At 42.2% G+C, this 23,048-nt stretch overlaps 2 protein-coding genes and 1 non-coding gene across 11 annotated transcripts in view; 2 read left to right on the forward strand and 1 right to left on the reverse strand.

Annotated features, from left to right (window-relative positions):
• si:ch211-267e7.3 (ADAMTS-like protein 2) overlaps positions 1 to 7,498 on the forward strand; it is a 57,577-nt gene extending 50,079 nt beyond the window's left edge. For 6 of the 8 annotated variants that reach the window (XM_053687374.1, XM_053687373.1, XM_053687375.1 and 3 more), the window contains 4 exons: positions 1,399 to 1,569; positions 2,276 to 2,452; positions 3,748 to 3,892; positions 6,114 to 7,498. In XM_053687374.1, the coding sequence (XP_053543349.1) occupies positions 1,399 to 1,569; positions 2,276 to 2,452; positions 3,748 to 3,892; positions 6,114 to 6,235 (615 nt within the window). In that variant the 3' untranslated portion in view covers positions 6,236 to 7,498. Of the gene's footprint in view, positions 1 to 1,398; positions 1,570 to 2,275; positions 2,453 to 3,747; positions 3,893 to 6,113 lie in introns of those variants that run through there. The other 2 variants (XM_053687370.1, XM_053687376.1) reach the window with 2 other exon arrangements.
• Positions 7,499 to 11,023: 3,525 nt separating this feature from the next.
• LOC108277685 (uncharacterized) lies at positions 11,024 to 14,607 on the forward strand. The gene is made up of 3 exons (XR_008398217.1): positions 11,024 to 11,127; positions 13,584 to 13,681; positions 13,783 to 14,607. It is a non-coding gene; the product is annotated as an uncharacterized LOC108277685 (transcript).
• Positions 14,608 to 15,703: 1,096 nt separating this feature from the next.
• agla (amylo-alpha-1, 6-glucosidase, 4-alpha-glucanotransferase a) overlaps positions 15,704 to 23,048 on the reverse strand; it is a 40,816-nt gene continuing 33,471 nt past the window's right edge. For both annotated transcript variants that reach the window (XM_017490940.3, XM_017490941.3), the window contains exons 27-34: positions 19,575 to 19,686; positions 19,320 to 19,455; positions 18,674 to 18,786; positions 18,376 to 18,587; positions 18,147 to 18,244; positions 17,965 to 18,052; positions 17,721 to 17,854; positions 15,704 to 16,338 (exon numbers count right to left, since the gene is read on the reverse strand). In XM_017490940.3, the coding sequence (XP_017346429.3) occupies positions 16,221 to 16,338; positions 17,721 to 17,854; positions 17,965 to 18,052; positions 18,147 to 18,244; positions 18,376 to 18,587; positions 18,674 to 18,786; positions 19,320 to 19,455; positions 19,575 to 19,686 (1,011 nt within the window). In that variant the 3' untranslated portion in view covers positions 15,704 to 16,220. The remainder of the gene's footprint in view (positions 16,339 to 17,720; positions 17,855 to 17,964; positions 18,053 to 18,146; positions 18,245 to 18,375; positions 18,588 to 18,673; positions 18,787 to 19,319; positions 19,456 to 19,574; positions 19,687 to 23,048) is intronic.

A 23,048-nucleotide genomic window follows, 5' to 3' on the forward strand; every position in this document is an offset into this window, starting at 1 on the left:
AACTAACAGCATTTTGTTATACATACAAAATGTATACCAAATGTTTGGTGTCTGATTTGCACTATGGGAACCTAAAACGATCATCCCAGTCACTACCTTCTTTGAACCGCACCTCCTACCCAAGTCTAATGTTAGTGTGGACACCAGATCATGCTGAGAAGAAAAGTGATTCTGGGTTTAAGATGGCTGCTTCTATTATTTTAGCGCTGAAAACACATACCGTGGTGCTTGAAAGTTTGTGAACCCTTTAGAATTTTCTATAAGTCTACATAAAATATGACAAAACGTAATCAGATTTTCCTAAAACTAGAGAAAGAGAACCCACATAAACAAATGAGACAAAAATGTTATACCTGGTCATTTACTTGTTGACAAAAATGATCCAATATTACATATCTGTTATGTGAACCTATGAAGTCGGGTGTTTTCAGTCGAGGGGATGACCATCAGGTGTGAGTGAGCGCCCTGTTTTATTTAAAGAACAGGGATCTATCAAAGTCTGATCTTCACAACATGTTTTGTGAAAGTGTATCATGGCATGAACAAAGGAGATTTCCGAGGAGCTCAGAAAAAGAGTTGTTGAAGCTCCCCAGAGTGGAAAAAGGCTACAAAACCATCTCTAAAGAGTTTGGACTCCACCAAGCCACGGTCGCAGCTTGTGTTCAAATGTAGGAAAGTTAAGAGCATTGTTACCCTCCCCAGGAGCGGTCTACCAACAAAGATCACTCCAAAAACCAGACATGTAAAAGTCCACGAAGTCACAAAGGAGCCAAGGTAACCTTTAAGCAACTAAAGGCCTCTCTCACATTGGCTAATGTTAATGTTCATGAGTCCACCACCAAGAGAACACTGAACAACTGTGGTGTGCATGGCAGGGCTGCAAGGAGAAAACCACTGCTCTCTAAAAAGAACACTGCTGCCCTTCTACAGCTGCTAAAGATCACCTGGAAAATGTTTTGTGGATAGATGAGACCAAAATAAAATTTTTGGTTTAAATGAGAAGGGTTATGTTTGGAGAAAGGAAAACACTGCATTCTAGCATAAGAACCTTATTCCATCTGTGAAACATAGTGGTGGTAGTATCATGGTTTGGGCCTGTTTTGCTGCATCTGGGCCTGAACAGTGTGCCATCATTGCTAGAACAATGAATTCTGAATTATACCATTGAATTCTAAAGGAAAATGTCAGGTCATCTGTCCATGAACTGAATTTCGAGAGAAAGTGAGTCATGCATCACGATTGCATTACAGAAATTAATTACAGTTTCAGTGTTGGATCAGCCATTTTGTTTAAATAAAGAGTTAGAATCATTTTACTTTTGTGGAGGTAAAGGAGAATTTGAGGAACTGAAATCATTTCTCTGGCTCTGTGTGGCTGTATTTGATCTCCATGTCTAAGTGCTCAGGGCCGTGTGGAGAAGGCCGCATGATGCGTTACGTGGTGTGTAAGAGCGGGAATGGGAAGGTGATCTCTGATGGTCACTGTGATCGGGAGCTGAAGCCCCTCGCCGTGCAGCCGTGTGGAGCCCCAAACTGCCCCGCACACTGGGTGGAGCAGGAGTGGGAACAGGTAAATAAATATTAATGATTTATTATATCTTTAGGGCATAAATGGTCTGCACTTATAGTGCTTTTATCCAAAGCGCTTTACACCATGTCTCATTCACCCATTCTCACACACACACACACACACACACACACACACACACACACACACACACACACACACACACACAGTAAAGCGGATTTCACATAAACCATGTATAAATTCACTGCTCTGGTGAAACTTGGAAAGCTTTAATCCTGAAGTGTGGTGTGTGTGTGTGTATTCCTTGTGTATCCTATTCCTATATTAGACACGTTATATTCTGGCCTTATCTGATATCAGTATCTCAGACTTGAGTATTACAATAAAGATTAACAGATGTACTGCACAACCCCCAAAATGTATAAACCTATTTAACTCTTTGAAGTTGCCGACCTTGCCAGCAATAACAAGACACACATTATAATTTTATGCTCATTATTTATATTGCATTAATTATTATTTACTGCTGGGTTTGTGCCAAAGGAAATAATACAAATGCATGTGAAGCACAGTGCTTTTGGCCAAAGGGCAAAAACACCCAAAAACCAAAATAACTCTGGAATTGTAAGGACCTGAAAAGGCAAGAGTGTATTAGATTATTCAAAGTGCTGTAGTGTGTTACGTCTGTCATTAAACCCGTGTGTGAGTGGCTTTTGTTTTCCAGCATCTCTTTTTGAATGTGTTGCAGTGTAATGCAACGTGTGGGCGCGGAGTAAAGAGCAGACAGGTGGTGTGTGCTGGGCTCGAAGTAAGTGTGTTTAAGGAGTTTCCTGATCATGTGTGCGCTCGCTCGCTCAAACCCGAGGAGAGAGCTGCATGCTTCGAGAAGCCTTGCTCCAAATGGTTCACCACCTCCTGGTCTCAGGTAACTACACATGTCACACCCAAGCACTGTTCAACGTGGATGATTTCAGGCTTCTGTTTTACAATTATCTCCTTCTGCTCTGAACGTGTACTTCACATTGTACTGACTCACACACAAGCATAAAGGAGCTGTGGAATTCCTGAACAGAATTGGTCACTTTTTTATATTTTTATATATATATATATATATATATATATATATATATATATATATATATATATATATATATATATATATATATATATATATATATATATATATATATATAGGAACAGTTCTTGAGTAGGTCTGGTTTGAGGTCAGTGGATAGGAATTTATTTTTAAGTAGGAAAAAGGAAGTCACTGGCATTCCCATTTCCACATCTTCATATAATAAAGCTCAGTTCTAATAATATAGCTATTCTCTGATTTCCTTACACCTCACAAACACATGCATATAGGTGGATTTGTTACCCTAAATTGCACAAAGTTGTGATTGAGTGAGTGTGTGCATGGTGATGGATTGGTGTCCCATTCAGGGTGTATTCACACCTCACATCCTGTGTCCCTGATCCACCGTGACACTGACCAGGAGAAAGCAGAACTGAACATGAATAAACGGATTAACGTTCACCTATTGTTTAACTACCACAGTACTTGTTAGTACACAGAACACAGTTTTATATGTAGTTATACACTGATCAGCCATAACAAAACAAAACTACTGACAGGTGAAATGAATAACATTGATTATCTCATTACAATGGCACCTGTCAAGGGTTGGGTTGCATGCATTTCATGCTCAGTGATGAGAGGAGCCTCTACTTGACACTTGTTTCACATATTTTGTTGCACTTTTTGCATGCTTTGTGCTTATTCTAGTGTTGCATTAGAGTGATACTGGGATTACAGTCAGATTAAAGAATGCCAATTTTACTCTGAAACCACTGATAAAACCCATGAAAGAAAGGTCACAGCATCTCATTACATTATTTCCGGGTACGCAACCAGAATCTGATTGAATGAAAGAAGTGAAATAATAATGAGCAGTATTTACAGATTCTACTATAAATGTATATTGAACAAAGAGATGATATACCATATTTCTAAAGGACTAATAAAAGCTGATACTTGAGCCCTATTCAAGCAGGATTAGTTCTGCGTGATGCATTGTGGTTATTCCATCATTCATAGGTGCCATGCCAGTCCAGATGGAAATGAAGTGTATGCGTTATCCCTGAGAAAAATTCAGCCCAAAGTAACGTTATTTTACAGCAACCTCGAGGGTGGGTATGTTTTGTGTGTGTGTGTTGCAGTGCAGTAAGACATGTGGGAGCGGTGCGAGAGTGAGGGAAGTGAGGTGTTACCAGGGAGAGGAGATCGGCCAGGGCTGTGACTCCACACTGAAACCTCAGGCCAGACAGAGCTGTGAGGTACAGGCTTGTTCTACTGAGGCACCAGGTAACACACACACAACCAATAATACACACATCCCACAATAACACAACGTTACAATGTATGGTAGCATACACAAAACCTACTACTCACAGAATCAAACCATACATTTAGTATAACAACGTAATAATATTCGTGTTCATGAATCTGGTCTATATTTTTAAGCTCATTCACCACCACAGCCCATGTGATCCCATGAATTTCCCCTGAACAGACCAACTTAAAACAGAGACTCTAAGCTAATCATTTTGTTCAAGTACATTTATGGAGTGTATAATGTTGTGATAATGATTTGGCTTACTATAAGGTAAAAGTGCATGAAGATAGCCTTACTTTGAAGACATTTACAGTACATCTGAACCATTTAGGCAATAGGAGAAGGAAGGAAAGGAAGGGAAAAAAGGCTGCAATAAAAGCTTAGCAGAGCATCATGGAGGATAAAACCCGGAACATGGGAATAAAAACATCAGTCAGTCTAATGCTAAAGCCCAGTATCGGATCAGTGCATCCCTAAACTGTATATAGGCTATACTGTACTTTACGCACATACTATATTTATATGGTAATACAGTCGTGGAAAAATAAGTACACCCCATGGAAATTGTTGGCTTTTTTGACACATTTTGACAAACAAACATTTGATCCTCTTTGAAACAGTGCCTATTAATAAAGTTGATACACTCTATCAAATGACGCACAAAACCGACATTTCGTAGTAATTTTCACAATTTAAATGAACAAAAAACAGATCAGTCACTTGGAAAAAGTAAGTACACCCCTACATTTATCACACCTTCAAATCCATAAAATTACAATCAGGTGTTCAAGATCGGGTGCCAGGGATTAGAACCTTGTTAGGGAGTGCAGGTGGAACCTGTCTCATTTATACCCCTCTCATATCTAGTGTCTGGTGTTCCCTTTGTTATTGAGGTGTGTGCTGTCATCATGCCAAGATCTAAAAAATTCTTTAAGGCCTTCAGGAAAAAAAGGTTGTGGATACCTATGAGTCTGGCAAGGGTTTAAAATTATCTCCAAATTATTTGAAATACATCATTCCACTGTAAGGAAAATAATCTACAAATGGCGCAGATTTCAAGTGACTGCCAATTTGTCCAGGACTGGCCGTCCCTGCAAATTCAGGCCAAGAGCAGACCGTCTGATGCAAAACATGTCTCCAGGATTTCATCACAAGATCTGCTAGTAAGTCTCGCAACTGTTGGTGTCAAAGTGCATGCTTCTACAGTCAGAAAGAGATTGTACAAATCTGACCTGCATGGGAGGTGTGCCAGGAAAAAGACTTTGCAAGACTACAGTTTGCCAATGAGCAAAAACCAGGTCCTGTGGAATAATGTGCTCTGGCCAGACAAATTAAAGATGGAGTTGTTTGGCCACAGTAACGCCAGACATCTTTGGCGCAGACCAAAGACAGCTTTTTAGGAAAAGCACCTCATACAAACTGTGATGCATGGTGGTGGAAATGTTATGGTTTGGGGTTGCTTTGCTTCCTCAGGGACTGGACAGCTTGCATTCATTGATTCAGTTATGAATTCTGCATAATATCAAAGAGTCCTTGAGGATAATCTGAGGTCATCTGTCCGAAAGTTGAAGTTGACCCGAAAGTGGACCTTTCAACGGGATAATGATCCTAAGCACACTAGCAAATCCACCAAGGAATGGCTCAAAAAGTAGAAAAGGGGGGTGATGGAATGTTCTAGTCAAAGCCCGGATTTGAATCCCATTGAAATGTTGGGGGGGGGGGATTTTAAATCAGGAAGTACATGCAAGAAAACCCTCAAACATCTTGCAGCTGAAAGAATATTGCATGGAAGAGTGGTCAAGAATTCCAGCAAGCCTGGTAGACAATTATGCAAACCGCCTACAATGAGAAGTTATGTCTGTTAAAGGGGGCAATACCAGCTTTTGAGGCCGAGGGTGTACTTACTTTTTCCACAGAAGAATATCACATCTATTAATATTTCTATTGAATAAATGATTGAAAAAGCTCATTTTTCCTTTTGGTTTTGTTCAAGTATATCAACTTTATTAATAGGCACTGTTTCAAAGAGGATCAAATGGTTGTTTGTACAAATATGTCGAAAAAGCCAGCAATTTTCATGGGGTGTACTTTTTTTTTTTTTTTTACATGACTAGCATTATTATAGCATTATTGGTACACTTAACATATTAAAATATGGTTGAAATGTTTTTACCCCTGTCTCCCTTCTAGCAGAGGATGTTTGTGAGGACAAAGCGACAGCAAACTGTGCGCTGGTGTTGAAAGTCAAGCTCTGCACACACTGGTACTACAGGAAGGCCTGCTGTCTGTCCTGCAAGACCAAAGGTCACTAAAGAGCTGCTGAACCCTAACTGGGCCATTCCACTCACTGTGAAGAACCCCAGATATACACACACACACACACACATACACTGTAACCCTGTGACCCTAACCTGTTACCCCAAAATCTACACCCAAAAAAAAAAAAAAAGACACCCCAGCTGGTTACCTACAGCTACTCTATCTCTACAACCTGTTCGACTAAACTCTATGCTGATCTAATAGCTATTCAAATTGGTAGCTCACAGGCTACATGCTAACTTGTGAGCCACAAACTACATTCTCACCCATTATGCCTAAAATGAAATTCAAAACTAGTTCCTCAAAAAATGCTTTTACATCCAGAAACTACACTCTAGACGCATGTAAACAATTTATTAGTGTATTTGGTACGCTGATCTAGAAACTGTTATACTAATATTGTTAAACTACGTTGTATTTGCACAACCCCCTAACCTGCCCCAAACCTGATACCGTTAGCTGATGACAAATCCAGAGTATAATAATAAAGACGAGACCTGCATTTTTCATGCTTTTAGTTCAAGCATTCATGCCACAAAAGTGAGCTAATTACAGTGCTCCAGTCCTATGAATGTGAGGTTTTATATATCAGTAAGGTGTTCTGTTTTCTCTGGATTGCTTGCAGCTTGCAAAACGTACCAAACTCTCGGGGCAAACGAGTCTGGCGGGGGGAAAAAACCAAACCCTAGAGTGTGGGGGACAAAAAAAAAAAGTGTCCTGCAATGATTATCAACAAAATATAGCCTAACATAACCTTATACTATCCACTGACCTGTTGCCTATTAATTACACTGACTCTGTACCACTGAACTACACCTAAAGTTTTATTCAAACTGCTTGGGAATATTTTAAACCCCAAAACTTGCATCCCCAGTATTGATCCTATCCTGTACCCTTAAATTACATCCTAACCAGTTCTATTAAATCTTCTCATACTTGGCACACTGAGCCCTAAAACTACACTCTATCCCTAATCTGTATAAAAAAGGTGCTATACTAAGTGGGGTTGTTCTCATCAGGCCCCTCAGGCAGCTCACCTGACTGCACAGGCTGTTCCTGATCCATGGTAAAGGACACGTTGTTTTATTACTGAGTGTATGGAATACGCCGCTCTCTTGTACTGTATCACTGATTCACTGACAAACACCGTTTTCATATTTGTACAAAGTTTCTTGTTTTTACTTTGACTGTGTTTGTGGTGACCTGTAATGGAGGTTAACTTTTTTGTTTTTGTAATAAAGTCAGTGTTCTTTGGCTTTGGTGCATTCTTGTGCTCGACGGAATCTTAATGGACTTTGGTCAAGTGTTTTTCTTTCCCTTTTCTGTTGCATGGGATGCACGGTATAAATGGTAGTTTTATGCTACATTCCACATATTAGACATTTTCTAGAATTGCAGGAAATGGGCTGGAATACACTGCTCTAATCAGATATCTACATTAGAAATTGAGGAAGCCAGTTCACGTTACTAGACCCAGCATGTTATTTATCTACTTCTTATCCACTAAGTACAGGTATTACAATGGCAGTGAACAGATTTGCTTATAAAAAATAAATAAATAAAAAAGTAGCATGGACCTCACCTCTACTCATTCAGAGCTTATTAGATGGGGATCAACACTGCCTAACTTGGCTGATGATGGGGTGTAAAAAATATTTTATGCGTACATTAATTCTATAGTGATTATGCACTAATGAATCCACGGAAAGTCTGGAAACCAGAACGGTGTTGTCTTTATAGTATCACAGATTACATTAGAAGAACTTGAGAAAATATAATAATTAGGATTTTGAACTTGAAATAAAATATGGGTGGGTTAAAGACTTTTTATTAGGTTGATATTTAACATCTGGCTACATCTTGTGCCTGAAGGTTTAAACATGCCAATTGGTCAAACACAAGTTGAATCCAGTCCAAGCACAAGCCTGAACATTTGATGTTTTATGGCTTTACCTGAAGGGTCCTGACTCTGGCGTACTCACAGTTTTGTGGGGTTTTGAATCTCGTGTCGAGCCATAATACTGGAGCTGTCTTTGTTTTCAAATGCTATGTACGTATCAAATATCCATATCATATTATACAAGCTTCAAAGTGGTTGAAACAACAGAAACGGCACTAAATAAAGAACGAAAGACCCACCCACATGAAAGTGAATCCATCTGAATGGGGTAAAATTCCCACCCTCTAGTTCGATATTTTCTGGTACCAGCATCATGACAGGACAGAAACTTCACAACACTCTGACGATCAAGAATTGCTGAAGGTAAGATTGAATTCTGGAGTTTAAAATATTAGCCTGTGGTTTGTTGGGTGTGGATTGGCACTGGATAAAACAATAAGGGAAAACAAGGTTACGTTCCTCAATAAAATATATTACTTGATTTGTCCTTTGGATTTTTTTTCTAAATACAAGAGTAATAAGTTGTATTAGTAAGGTCAAGAGTCCATATTTTTAGCGGGCTTTCTAGCAGACCATGCACTAAAAATATTGAAATGGTAATGGACCACCTAGACTGGAGTGATAGCATGATTTTTTGTTGTTCTTGATAGTTCTGTTAATGCATTTAAAACGTAGACAATGTGTATAATATCACTATTTGTCACACTAATAAATAATCGCTCACATAGTTTAACTGAAAATGTTATACCATGTGCACCATGGTTGTAAACTCTTTATCGTCTTACATTTTCCTCCTTTTTATCCTCAGATGCATCTCTTGTTCTTTGTGCTTTTAGAGATGTACACCTCGAGCTCTTTGCATGCCTACCCCAACGGAGATATAGCATCAGTGTGTGACAGTATGATACCGTTTCACCCGAACTTTGAGCCTCAGAACACCACAGGGCCGTACAGAGTCACGGTGCACCGCAGGACATGCAGACCTGGAGACATGATCAGAGGTCATATTATGGCATCATTAGGAAATTGTTAATTAGATCTTTCTAAAGAGAGAACATTGTGAGATGAAGTCAGAAATCACATGTATCACAGATTCATAAATCAGAAATGGTCCGCTACTATTACACGTGTCCAGAGAACAGTGTGCTCATGCAGCTGCATTAGTCAAACATCAGTTCTATCATAGTCTGAATGTAAAATATTAGTTCTGAACCAGTTCCTCACATGTCTTATAAACCAGAGATCATGTTAAAAATATTGTAGATCGTCATGAATGATCAGAAAGGAATAAAACATGACGGAAAACAATACCAGAAGCTGGTGAGGTGCAGCCCGATGCAAAATGGATTGTTTTCCTATAACACCTTGTTGTGTTTTATTCCTTTTATACAACAATTAACATTTTTATTTATTAATAAATGACACATGCTTTTAAACCATCTATAGTTACATCGGACATTGTACAATGTCCATGAAACAAATTAGTTCATGTTTTCATGTACAGTGGTGCTTGGATGTTCGTGAACCCGTTAGAATTTTCTATATATCTGAATAAAGATGACCTAAACATCTTCCGATTTTCACACAAGTCCTAAAAGTAGATAAAGAGAACCCAGTTAAACAAATTTAACAAAAATATTATACTTGGTCATTTATGTATTGAGGAAATATATTGAGCCTGGTGGTTTAAATGAGAAGGGTTATGTTCGGAGAAAGGAAAACACTGCATTCTAGCATAAGAACCTTATCCCATCTGTGAAACATGGTGGTGGTAGTATCATGGTTTGGCCTGTTTTGCTGCATCTGGGCCAGAATGACTTGCCATCATTGATAAAACAATGAATTCAGAATTATACCAGCAAAATCTAAAGGAAAATGTCAGGACATCTGGTCATGAACTGAATCTCAAGAGAAAGACAATGACCCTAAGCACACAAGTCGTTCTACCAAAGAATAAATTTAATGTTTTGGAATGGCCAAGTCAAAGTCCTGACCTTAGTCCAATAGAAATATTATGGAAGGACCTGAAGCAAGCAGTTCATGTGAGGAAACCCACCAACATCCCAGAGTTGAAGCTGTTCTCTACTGAGGAACGGGCTAAAATTCCTCCAAGCCGATGTGCAGGACCGATCAACGGTTACCGGAAACGTTTACTTACAGTTATTGCTCCACAAGAGGATCACATACTTTTGTCACTCACAGATATGTAATATTGGATCATTTTCCACAATAAATAAATGTCCAAGTATAATATTTCTGACTCATTTTTTTCATTTGGGTTCTCTGTATCTATTTTGAAGACTGGTGTGAAAATCTGACGTTTTATGTCAAATTTATGCAGAAATATAAAACATTCTAAACGGTTCACAAACTTTCAAGCACCACTGTACACTATAGCAGCTATTAGCAGTCATTCCCTCACTATACTCTTTTGTTCTCTCTTTTAAACTTAAGTCAGAAAAATGTAGCTTGTCATGTTACTGCAAAGAAACCGTACAGTACAAACTCCTCCGTCCTGAAGGCTCCTTCCACATGTTATCTAAACATCTCCTTACGTAAAACCTCACTATTCTAATGATTACATGTTTTTCTTTATTAAATACTGCTTTAATCAGTTTATTCTTAGCTTTATGTAGAGCATCTGCCATACATTTCCCTGTGAATGAGCTGTTATTAGAGCAAGCAGATTGAGATAAACCGGTCATTTGAATTTCAGCTCAAATTAGTCAAAGCTGCTGTTATAGAACATTAATCAACACCTGACAAATCAGAATTGAGAATTCAGACATGCAGTGGTATAATATGGAATACAGAGATGAATGTGAATGTATTTTTTACGCACCAGTGACTCTGGAGTCAGTGGGCAGCACAGAATTCGAGGGCTTCATGCTGCAAGCTCGGCCAACATCAGGCAATAGCACTGTGGGTTATTTCATGCCGGGAAACACCAGTCAGGTCCGACTGCACAACTGTTTCAACACTGAGGTAGCGTACAGGTTCTACAGTATATTCACAGTGCTCCTCGTGTGACTCACAATAATTTCCGATCACTATCGAGCGACACACACACTGCATTTACCAAAATGACATGTTCGTATGTATTTTCAATATTGGAAATGCAGGTTTATTTCAATTTTCCAGATGCTTTTATATAAAGCCAGCCTGTTCAAGCCCACAGCAGCGCAGTTAAAGCAACAGTAGCTTTCTGGCAATATTGGAATTTATATTCCACAACCATAATGATAAAAAAATGAATCTAAAGCTGCAAGCAGCAATTATGGGGCCAAGCAAAACAGATGCAAAGTAAGGAGCTAAGCAGACATCAGAGGATGGTCATGAGTTTACATATCAAGTTTCAGTGCAATAGGCAGTAGTGTTGCCAACATATTGCATAAAACACAATGTGGTACTTATGTCAAATTTGACGATGCGTTATATGGAAATGGTTTGAAATATTAAAAAGGTTGGGTTTTTTTCCCAGGATGCGCCGATGATCTATGAAATTTGGAAATTTGGTGAAGGTTGGATAAATGGTCTGGGAAGAAAAAAAAAGTAGCTTTTTGACATGACACAAAATGGCAGACAGACAAAATGGCCTACTGTGGAAAAATGTATATCACTGGTTTCTGTAGAACATAAGGAATTGAAAGAGTTGAGATTCATGGCCATTTGATGAAATTCAGAAAAGCTATCATCATGTATGTTTACAGTGGCACATATAAACTTTCATCACAATACATCAAAGAGTTGCACAGATACAGCCTCAGATCCTTGTGTTTTTCTGAAGAACTACATTAAATAAAACAATTAACACGCATGTAAAACATGACCATGCCACCTGGTGACTGATTCTTCTCTTTTGAATTCCATTAGTTGAATTCCATAACTTTATGTCGGCATGGTCTGAAGATGATCTGATTAGATTTTTGTGAAAATCGGACGAATGGTCTTGGCGTCTAGGTCTAGACCCCTAATTAAAACTGCAAGCAGCATTTTCGGGGGCCAAGCACCCAGACTTGCACATTCACAGACGCACTACAATTGTTGCCTAAGCAATCACAGGAAAGCAAAGCCATAACTTGAGACAAACACCTGCGTTCTTGTTCTGCATGTACACCAACTTCTCACTGATCTCTGATAAAGCGGCTGCCTGCTGATACACGAGCTCTCTGAGCTGCTTCAGAACAGGAATTTTTTTTTTTAAAAAAAAGTATGATACAATATTACAGGTTTTCTGGTCTGATAAAGTTCAGTAACTTGGTATAATCAAAATGGTTATGACATTTAACATTTATAAGTGAACTGTCCATGATTCTGTTGGAAATTATACAGAAGTTCTTTGATAACTGATAACAGAGTAATAATATTTCAAAAATGAACATGGTTTATCTTCACAAAGACACTATGACAACTGTGTTTGCTGTGAGATTTGGTGGCTTTGTAGTAAAGGCTTTGCCACTGGATTGGGAGGTTGTAGGTCTCTCTTGTGACTTCTGGATGAGTCGTTGCTGTGCTCTTGGAGGAATTTTGGAAGGTCAGCCACTCTTGGGAAGGTTCACTACTGTGCAGAGTTTTTTCCATTTGGAGATAATGGCTTTCACTGTGGTTCTTTGGAGTCCCAGAGCCTTTGAAAGAGCTTTTGCAACCCTTCCCAGACTGATATATTTCAGTCACCTTCTTCCTCATCATTTCTGGGATGTCTTCTGGAATTTTTGGCACAGTGTGTTACTGGATAAAACGTTTTAACCAACTTCATGCTGTTGAAAAAGTTCTATTTAAGTGATGATTTGGTTGAACAGGGTTTTCTGAACCCCATTATGAATGACGTTTCATAGATTTGGGGAATTAGTAACTACAGGGGCAAATACATTTTCACACAGTCCCAGGTGGTATTGAATAATTTTATTTGCTTTAATACATATCATTTAAAAATTACTCAGATCGCCTGTTTTATCTTGGATTTTGTTTTAATTTCTGAAACAATTTAGTATGAGAGATATACACAAAAACAGAAGAAATCATCATGGGGCAAATACTTGTTCACAGCACTGCACCTACCCAAATTTAATATATCTACCCTAATCTGACCCATCTACCTACCCAAAGCTGTATATCCCCATCTATTCTATAAAGATAATTATCTCTCTCAATCCAATATATCTATACTAATTTAATCTACTTATCTTAATTTAACCCACCCTTCTCTCTCTATCCATATCTATTCATCCTATCTATCATAATTTCATCAAACCTTTACTAATATATCTATCCTAATCTGTATTTTCTAAACAAAGCTAATCAAGTCTATCCCAGTCTAATTTAACAGTATCTATCTTGCAATCATTATTTTTGTCTCTTGTACTCGAGTAAATTTCTGTGTAGAAGAGTGTTCTTACAGGAGTATGAATAAATCGAATGAATAGGTCATGTTCGTCTTCCAGAAGTCGGCCATCAGCCACTCTGCAGCAAATGAAATAACCCGGATCGAAGTCAAGTGGGTCGCACCGCTTACATCTTCTCCAGACAATATTACATTCTGGTACTAGTGCCCTTTGTGTGTGTTACCATGTCATATGTTTCTAATTTACCTAATCAGAGCTGCAGTATTACAGCAGGGGTTTTTTTTTTTTTTTTTGGCAGTGCAACCTTTGTGAAGAACTACGCCGAGTTCTGGACCATGGTGAGCAGTCAGACGGTCCTACTGTCCAGCAGTCCTGCTTCAGCTGTGAATTGTCTGGTAAATACAGGCTTTGAGATATCTGCACTGTAATTATACACCTCTGCACTACAATCTCTATTTTCATTCCCAGAACACTGTTCTTTTCATTGTTACATCACAGATGATTCCGTTCTGCAGCCTGATTGCACTTGGACTCTTCAGATCTTCATCTTTAACTCTGCTCTGATCTCAGAAACCTTACTCTGGAAGAGTAAATATTTCTGTGTTTATGGAGATTACAATATGTAGATGCTTTGTTGTAATGCTTGGCTCAGATTCTACTGTGAACATAAAGAATCATGTTTATTTAGATTACAGAGATTATGTTCAGCTCATTTTAACTCTGTTAGGTTATCCTATTCCCTCCAGTTCTTATTTTCCTGATAGGAGGAAGGGTTTTGTGGCTCCTTTTCAACAACATTGTTTATTTAGTTGAAGACGGACATGACAATATGACAAATGAGTTCTTTTCAAATAAAAGTTAATAAACGTCAGCTGCATTGATAAAAATTCTAAAGTTACAACCAGAACATGATGTAATCTCAGATCTTCATAGTGACACACTACGTTTACAAAATAAATAAATAATCACACTTCACTGCTGATGTATGTGTGGTGATCTGGGAAAACCCACTGGCTGTTTAATTTACTTTGGCGTCTGCTGCATTGTTGGGAAAAGAGCCAAGGGAGATTTCCTCACACAAGAAATGTCACAAATTAAATGTTGTTGGAGAGCTATGTCCATCTATCCATCCATTTTTATGTACCGCTTACCCTACACAGGGGCACAGGGGAGACTGGAGCCTGTCCCAGGGGACTCGGGGCACAAGGCAGGGGACACCCTGGAAGTGGTACACACACTCTCGCACATTCAATTTAAAGATGCCAATCAGCCTACAATGCATGTCTTTGGATTGGGGGAGGAAACTGGAGTACCTGGAGGAACCCTCTGAAGCACAGGGAGAACATGCAAACTCACGTTCACAGGGCAGAGGCAGGAATCGAACCCCCAACTCTGGAGATGCGAGGCAAACGTGCTAACCACTAAATCATCGTGTATCTATGTAATCATCGGATAGCTATGCGCCATAGCAAAATAATCAGTTCAGCTTGTAAATCAGATATCGCAGTGTCCGAGGCGATCCTGCAGTGTCGCATCGTCATCAAAACAGAGAAGAGCGCTTATACACTCTGTACAAATGACAGCAGACAAAGTTTTAAACTGTTTCAATGAACTAATAAAAAACATTTATTAAACGCAACAGAATAGAACTGCCTGAATGAATCAGTGATTATTTCCCTACTGATGTCAGTCAGGTCCTCGGTGTTTGTCAGGATGAGGCCGTGAACAGATGGGCTATATTCAGTGAGGATTTAAATACTGAAATTGGTATTCTTTCATACCTCAAATGTAACTACATAATTAAGCGCTATTCAGAAGTTACAGAAGAGTGATGCACAAGGGGTGGAGTTTGAACAAAACAGAGACACGTCTCATGTTAAGTGGACTTAATTCTGCTCCAGTTAATATCATGGAAGAATAACGCACTTAATTAAGTCCAGGCCTGTGCCTGACAGTCTGAAATAACCAATTGGTATTTGATTTACATAATCTGAAAGGCGAGCCCAGAAAATCCATACAAGCACATGTGTAAACAAACCACTAATTAACCATTGTGTCACCCCAGGAGCTCTGTACATTTTTCCACAGGTCTGTGTGTTAATACTACACTAGACTTTTCTGATGTCCCCACCAGAATTTGAGACATAACTAATAAAATCATTTCCTGTGGTGTTTGCTGAATAAAAGAAGAGATCAATGAAATGCCACCAGACTCTGGGTCTCAGACAGGTATTTATTTCTCTTACTAATTCTTCCGATCCGTTTATCACAATGCTGTAACCCTAAACCAGAAGGTGTGTCTACAACATGAAAACCTCTAAATGCTCTCATTTCTTTTCACATGTAAGACAAAAACACAACAGCAGTTCACAGACGACGTAAACACATGACAGTACATGGCATCACCCGCTAGCATTCCAACACACAGTAACACAATTACAGACACACCAACAGGACCTACAGGCTTGAATTCAAGCCCATTAGTGAGAGCTTTACTTTAATTCTGTATTAAAGGTACTTTAGTTGTCGGGGGATAGATATGATGTTATTTGAGGAAATATGATGGAGGTTAAAATGAGTATCAGACATCGTTAAAAAAAAAAAAAAAATACAGTGGCTCATTTTCGTACCGCACAATGGACATTCACGGTCGATAACATGGCATCTACTGGCTCCAAGAAGATAGGAAAGGATTCAGGAAGACTTGAGCCTTCTATGAAAGCCTCCTATGAAAGGTTATAGGTCATGCAGGACCTCCAGAACAGTAGCGATGGACCAGGCTTGAGTCTCGCAGCTGAACGCGCAGTACTGACCGTTTTCATTCGTCAGTTCTGGCAGACCCCTCCACGGGGACCTGAAAACAGAAAGTAGCAATCTAAAGTAGGGTTCAACTTACTAAGTATCAAATTAAAATAAGTCCAAAAGTGTTTTCTTATTGATATTTCCACAATGCAGAGAATGAGGGGAAATTAGTCAGTGCTACATTAAAATGTGGTTGTGTTCACCGCATTTACAACACGATTTCAAATGAATAGCTCACGCTTGTGGTATTCGCAGATGTAGAAGTTCAAGTTTTCTGATAGCCCAGGTTAACAAGTTGTTTGACAGTATGGCAAAATGCATCCCCCTCCCTCCCCCATCGCAGGTAATGTTAAGTATAATTACAATGTTAATGTAGATATACAAACAGTTTTCTTAGGAATTTATAAACACATTACAGAATTTGGCAGATGCCTTTATCCAGAGTGACTTACAATTATCTCATTCATACAACTGAGCACTTGAGTGTTAAGAGCCCTGCTTGAGGGCCCAATATCTCACAACCTTCCGATCAGTCCAAGCCCAACGTCCAAGCTTAACCGCTGAGCTACCACATCCCTTAAACACATCTGAGGAAAATATTCCTAACAGTTCTGGCATGTTTCCACTGTCGCTGCGCCTTAAATTGTCAGGATAATTAAGACTCGTATCCAAAGCATCTTTATTCCCATTTACCTAACAATAGTTCGCTCTCGACTGGAACACTCAAACGGTGAGTGTGTCATGTGATGGCGAGTGCACCATGTTAGCCTTCACATGTCACAAGAACAAACTCACAACCTCCTATACTGCACAATACTGTAATTGAGAATCAACAACAGTTAAGTCTGTGAGTTAGGATGAACGAACGGTGTGTGAACAGGATTCTACCGATTTCTAATGCAGGAGTGCTTTCTTATTATTTTCACACAGCACCGGCTGAGGAAATGTTCATTTGGTCCTTTTTAATAAGGAGTCTCCATTGTCAAGGCTTTGTTACAGTCAGTAGTAAAGGAACATTATGTTTTCTGACACAGGATGGAGAAGTTTGCAGTTTCCCTGTTAACGAGCTGCAGTTTTTGTCTTATGATGTTTAAGATGGAGACGAGCGAGGCTGGTGAGGGAAATAACTTATTCTGCGGACATTCCACAACATTAACACACCATACTTTTTATGCATTTATCGTTATTCATTACTAGAAAAAAAACCTGTAATCGTTGGCAAATTGCTGTGGTATGAGACGTATAAGACACTTGATGTGCTGTTATTGGAAAAGCATGCTCCCAAGTGTTTTATTCCTTAGTTAATACAGTAAATGATAAAAGATCCAACTACACACGATACACTCTTAATCAAGGACTCTCTGGATGATTTGGAGCTTTACACTGCTTTAGCTATTGGGGGGGGGGGGGGGGTGGTGTTTCTAGCATGGTTACCTTTCCAAATGAACATAATGGCGAGAAAGAACGTTCTTCACTAGAAACACAGTCTTGTCGTAGGTCTCCGTTCCAAGCTTCTTGGCGAAATATAACTTTGCACGTAGGAAATACCCAACTGGCCAAAGCCATTCCTAAGTAAAGGATAAACACAAATAATGAAGTTAAGAATCCTGTTAAAAGGAATCAGTGTAATAAGATACGGTGATATCAGCTACTAGGAAACAGAACCAATTTGTCTTACAGGGCCTTGATGGTAGTTGAAGCCTTTGGCTACGTTGTAGTTGTCGTTGTCGAGCGAGTTGTCGTAAACACCGCAGTAAACCATGTCACTGTTTAAGACCAATAATGAATCAGCAGCGGAGATTTAACAGTTAATATCACATTAACAAAGCTTTACCGTCTGTGACAGGAAGTAAGTCTTACTCTGGATCTAGGGTTTTCATTCCCAGCGGTCCGAGCAGCTTTTCTTCAGCGATACTCAGAGCTTCCCAGGCCCTCTCCACCGTGAACAACTCAGGAGCCTACAGGGAATAAAAACAATTTGGTGTTGACAATACTTCAACTGACAGTTAAATTAAACACCACATTAAAGGCCAAGTACAGAAAACACAAAACAATACAAGTAATCTGAGGCTCAGTCCAGAGTTCTTACCACCACCATGGCGATGGTGAAGTTGGGTCTGAGCTGGTAGTCGCACCATGGGCTCGAAGCTCCACAGCTGTCCTTGTAAATCGCCCTCTTATGGACCAGCTCAGGATGTTTCTCATTGGGGTCGTCGGGGTTGTGAGACACGTAGAACATTTTCTCAAATTTGTCCTGGATCTTTCTGTTCCACTCTTCGTAGGACACTGTGAGTTGTTTACCTGGAGGAGTGAATAAAGTGTGCGTTTCATAACGATGCTACACTTTGCACCAAACAGGGGTTAGTTTGTGTGTGCTGTGTTCTCACCGTCTCGGTGAATGGTCATGGTGCTGTGAGGGAACAGACCCCACTTATGGAGCTCCACCAGCCAGCGCACTGCCGACTTACACAAACCCACGATCTCAACAGCTGAGCCGTCCCTGGTACAGTGAAACACAAGCATACACTCAGCATTAAGCATTGAAGAGTGACCACAGAGGGCTCGGTGTATCTTAGAGTGGTACTGACGGATGTCCATTCCAATCAGTCAGGACTTTTTTTTCCTCAATTATGCACACTAACCTTTCCTTATATGAACTAATGAATTTTGTTCACACCACGGTTTGTTCATCACAGACACTATAAAAATTTTACTACAATTAATTCACTGTGCATCTTCCTGATGGCTGGAGGGAGTTTTTGGGATTTACGAACAAAAAATAGTTTTCTTTATTTCAGATATTAAACAATATGTGGTCACTAACAGAATAGAGAATACATAGAACACAGAATATATAGAGAATACTTATATTATATACAAGTTGAATGTATGATTGTTGATGAGTAACACGATCTGTCAGACTTGAAAGTACAGTAAAGAGAAGCCAGATAAAGCACACTATAGAAACAAAAAAAATAAATAAAGGAATTCAGTGTCTCTAGCAGCTGTGTGTGTGAGAGGCATGTGATGTACCTGGGTGTAGCAGGAATCCCTTTATTGCGAGCTCGGTCACTTTCGCCCATCTTATCCATCCATGTGCCGCAGTTGAAGCGATTTCCTCCGTACACAAAGCCTGTGTCGGGATTTACCTTGGCCACGATGTTGAATCCTGACAGAAAAATGCATGAGGTAGCAGAACAAGAGATTCTCAGATACATATCGCATTTTGGCATATTTACATGCGTTCAGTAACGTAGTAAAGAAATATTTCAGCGTTAAATGAATCACCTTCATCCCTCATGTTGTTATCGATCTGTGGTCCGGCGTTCCTCTCTCTGAACTCGATGCCCTGCATGTGGCGCTGGAGAGCTTCATGAATCACGTCACACAGAGGCTGATCCTGTGCGAGCACAACACAGGCCAAAATCATACATACTGCATACATACTATACCCACACCTTCCATACTACAACCACACTACACCCACATCTCCCACACTACACCCACATCTCCCACACTACACCCACACCTCCCACACTACACCCACACCTCCCACACTACACCCACATCTCCCACACAACACCCATACCTTCCATACTACAACCACACTACACCCACATTTCCCACACTACACCCACATTTCCCACACTACACCCACACCTCCCACACTACATCCACATCTCCCACACTACACCCATACCTTCCATACTACACCCACATCTCCCACACTACACCCACATCATCCATACTACACCCACATCTCCCATACTGAACCTACATCTCCCACACTACACCCACACCTCCCACTTCTCCCACACTACACCCACACCTCCCACACTACACCCACACCTCCCACACTACACCCACACCTCCCACACTACACCCACACCTCCCACACTACACCCACACTACACCCACACCTCCCACACCTCCCACACCTCCCACACTACACCCACACTACACCCACACTACACCCACACCTCCCACACTACACCCACACTACACCCACACTACACCCACACCTCCCACACCTCCCACACTACACCCACACCTCCCACACTACACCCACACCTCCCACACTACACCCACACCACACCCACACCTCCCACACTACACCCACATCTCCCACACTACACCCACATCTCCCACACTACACCCACACCTCCCACACTACACCCACACCTCCCACACTACACCCACACCTCCCACACTACACCCACACCTCCCACACTACACCCACACCTCCCACACTACACCCACACTACACCCACACCTCCCACACTACACCCACACCTCCCACATCTTCCATACTACACCCACACCTCCCCCCACACTACACCCACACCTCCCCCCACACTACACCCACACCTCCCCCCACACTACACCCACACCTCCCCCCACACTACACCCACACCTCCCACACTACACCCACACTACACCCACACCTCCCACACTACACCCACACCTCCCACACTACACCCACACCTCCCCCAACACTACACCCACACCTCCCCCCACACTACACCCACACCTCCCCCCACACTACACCCACACTACACCCACACCTCCCACACTACACCCACACCTCCCCCCACACTACACCCACACCTCCCCCCACACTACACCCACACTACACCCACACCTCCCACACTACACCCACACCTCCCACACTACACCCACACTACACCCACACCTCCCACACTACACCCACACTACACCCACACCTCACCCACACTACACCCACACCTCCCCCCACACTACACCCACACCTCCCCCCACACTACACCCACACCTCCCACACTACACCCACACTACACCCACACCTCCCACACTACACCCACACCTCCCACACTACACCCACACCTCCCCCAACACTACACCCACACCTCCCCCCACACTACACCCACACCTCCCCCCACACTACACCCACACTACACCCACACCTCCCACACTACACCCACACCTCCCCCCACACTACACCCACACCTCCCCCCACACTACACCCACACTACACCCACACCTCCCACACTACACCCACACCTCCCACACTACACCCACACTACACCCACACCTCCCACACTACACCCACACTACACCCACACCTCACCCACACTACACCCACACCTCCCACACTACACCCACACCTCCCACACTACACCCACACCTCCCACACTACACCCACACCTCCCACATCTTCCATACTACACCCACACCTCCCACATCTTCCATACTACACCCACACCTCCCCCCACACTACACCCACACCTCCCCCCACACTACACCCACACCTCCCACACTACACCCACACCTCCCACACTACACCCACACCTCCCACACTACACCCACACCTCCCCCCACACCTCCCACACTACACCCACACCTCCCACACTACACCCACACCTCCCACACTACACCCACACCTCCCACACCTCCCACACTACACCCACACCTCCCACACTACACCCACACTACACCCACACCTCCCACACTACACCCACACTACACCCACACCTCCCACACTACACCCACACCTCCCACACTACACCCACACCTCCCACACTACACCCACACCTCCCACACTACACCCACACCACACCCACACCTCCCACACTACACCCACATCTCCCACACTACACCCACATCTCCCACACTACACCCACATCTCCCACACTACACCCACACCTCCCACACTACACCCACACTACACCCACACTACACCCACACCTCCCACACTACACCCACACTACACCCACACCTCCCACACTACACCCACACCTCCCACATCTTCCATACTACACCCACACCTCCCCCCACACTACACCCACACCTCCCCCCACACTACACCCACACCTCCCCCCACACTACACCCACACCTCCCCCCACACTACACCCACACCTCCCCCCACACTACACCCACACTACACCCACACCTCCCACACTACACCCACACCTCCCACACTACACCCACACCACACCCACACCTCCCACACTACACCCACATCTCCCACACTACACCCACATCTCCCACACTACACCCACATCTCCCACACTACACCCACACCTCCCACACTACACCCACACTACACCCACACTACACCCACACCTCCCACACTACACCCACACTACACCCACACCTCCCACACTACACCCACACCTCCCACATCTTCCATACTACACCCACACCTCCCCCACACTACACCCACACCTCCCCCCACACTACACCCACACCTCCCCCCACACTACACCCACACCTCCCCCCACACTACACCCACACCTCCCCCCACACTACACCCACACTACACCCACACCTCCCACACTACACCCACACCTCCCACACTACACCCACACTACACCCACACCTCCCACACTACACCCACACCTCCCACACTACACCCACACCTCCCACACTACACCCACACCTCCCACACTACACCCACACCTCCCACACTACACCCACACCTCCCCCCACACTACACCCACACCTCCCCCCACACTACACCCACACTACACCCACACCTCCCACACTACACCCACACCTCCCACACTACTCCCACACTACACCCACACCTCCCACACTACACCCACACCTCCCACATCTTCCATACTACACCCACACCTCCCCCCACACTACACCCACACCTCCCACACTACACCCACACCTCCCACACTACACCCACACCTCCCACACTACACCCACACCTCCCACACTACACCCACACCTCCCACACCACACCCACACCTCCCACACTACACCCACACCTC

Source organism: Ictalurus punctatus, chromosome 17, assembly GCF_001660625.3.
Source record: "Ictalurus punctatus breed USDA103 chromosome 17, Coco_2.0, whole genome shotgun sequence".
Taxonomy (NCBI): Eukaryota; Metazoa; Chordata; class Actinopteri; order Siluriformes; family Ictaluridae; genus Ictalurus; species Ictalurus punctatus.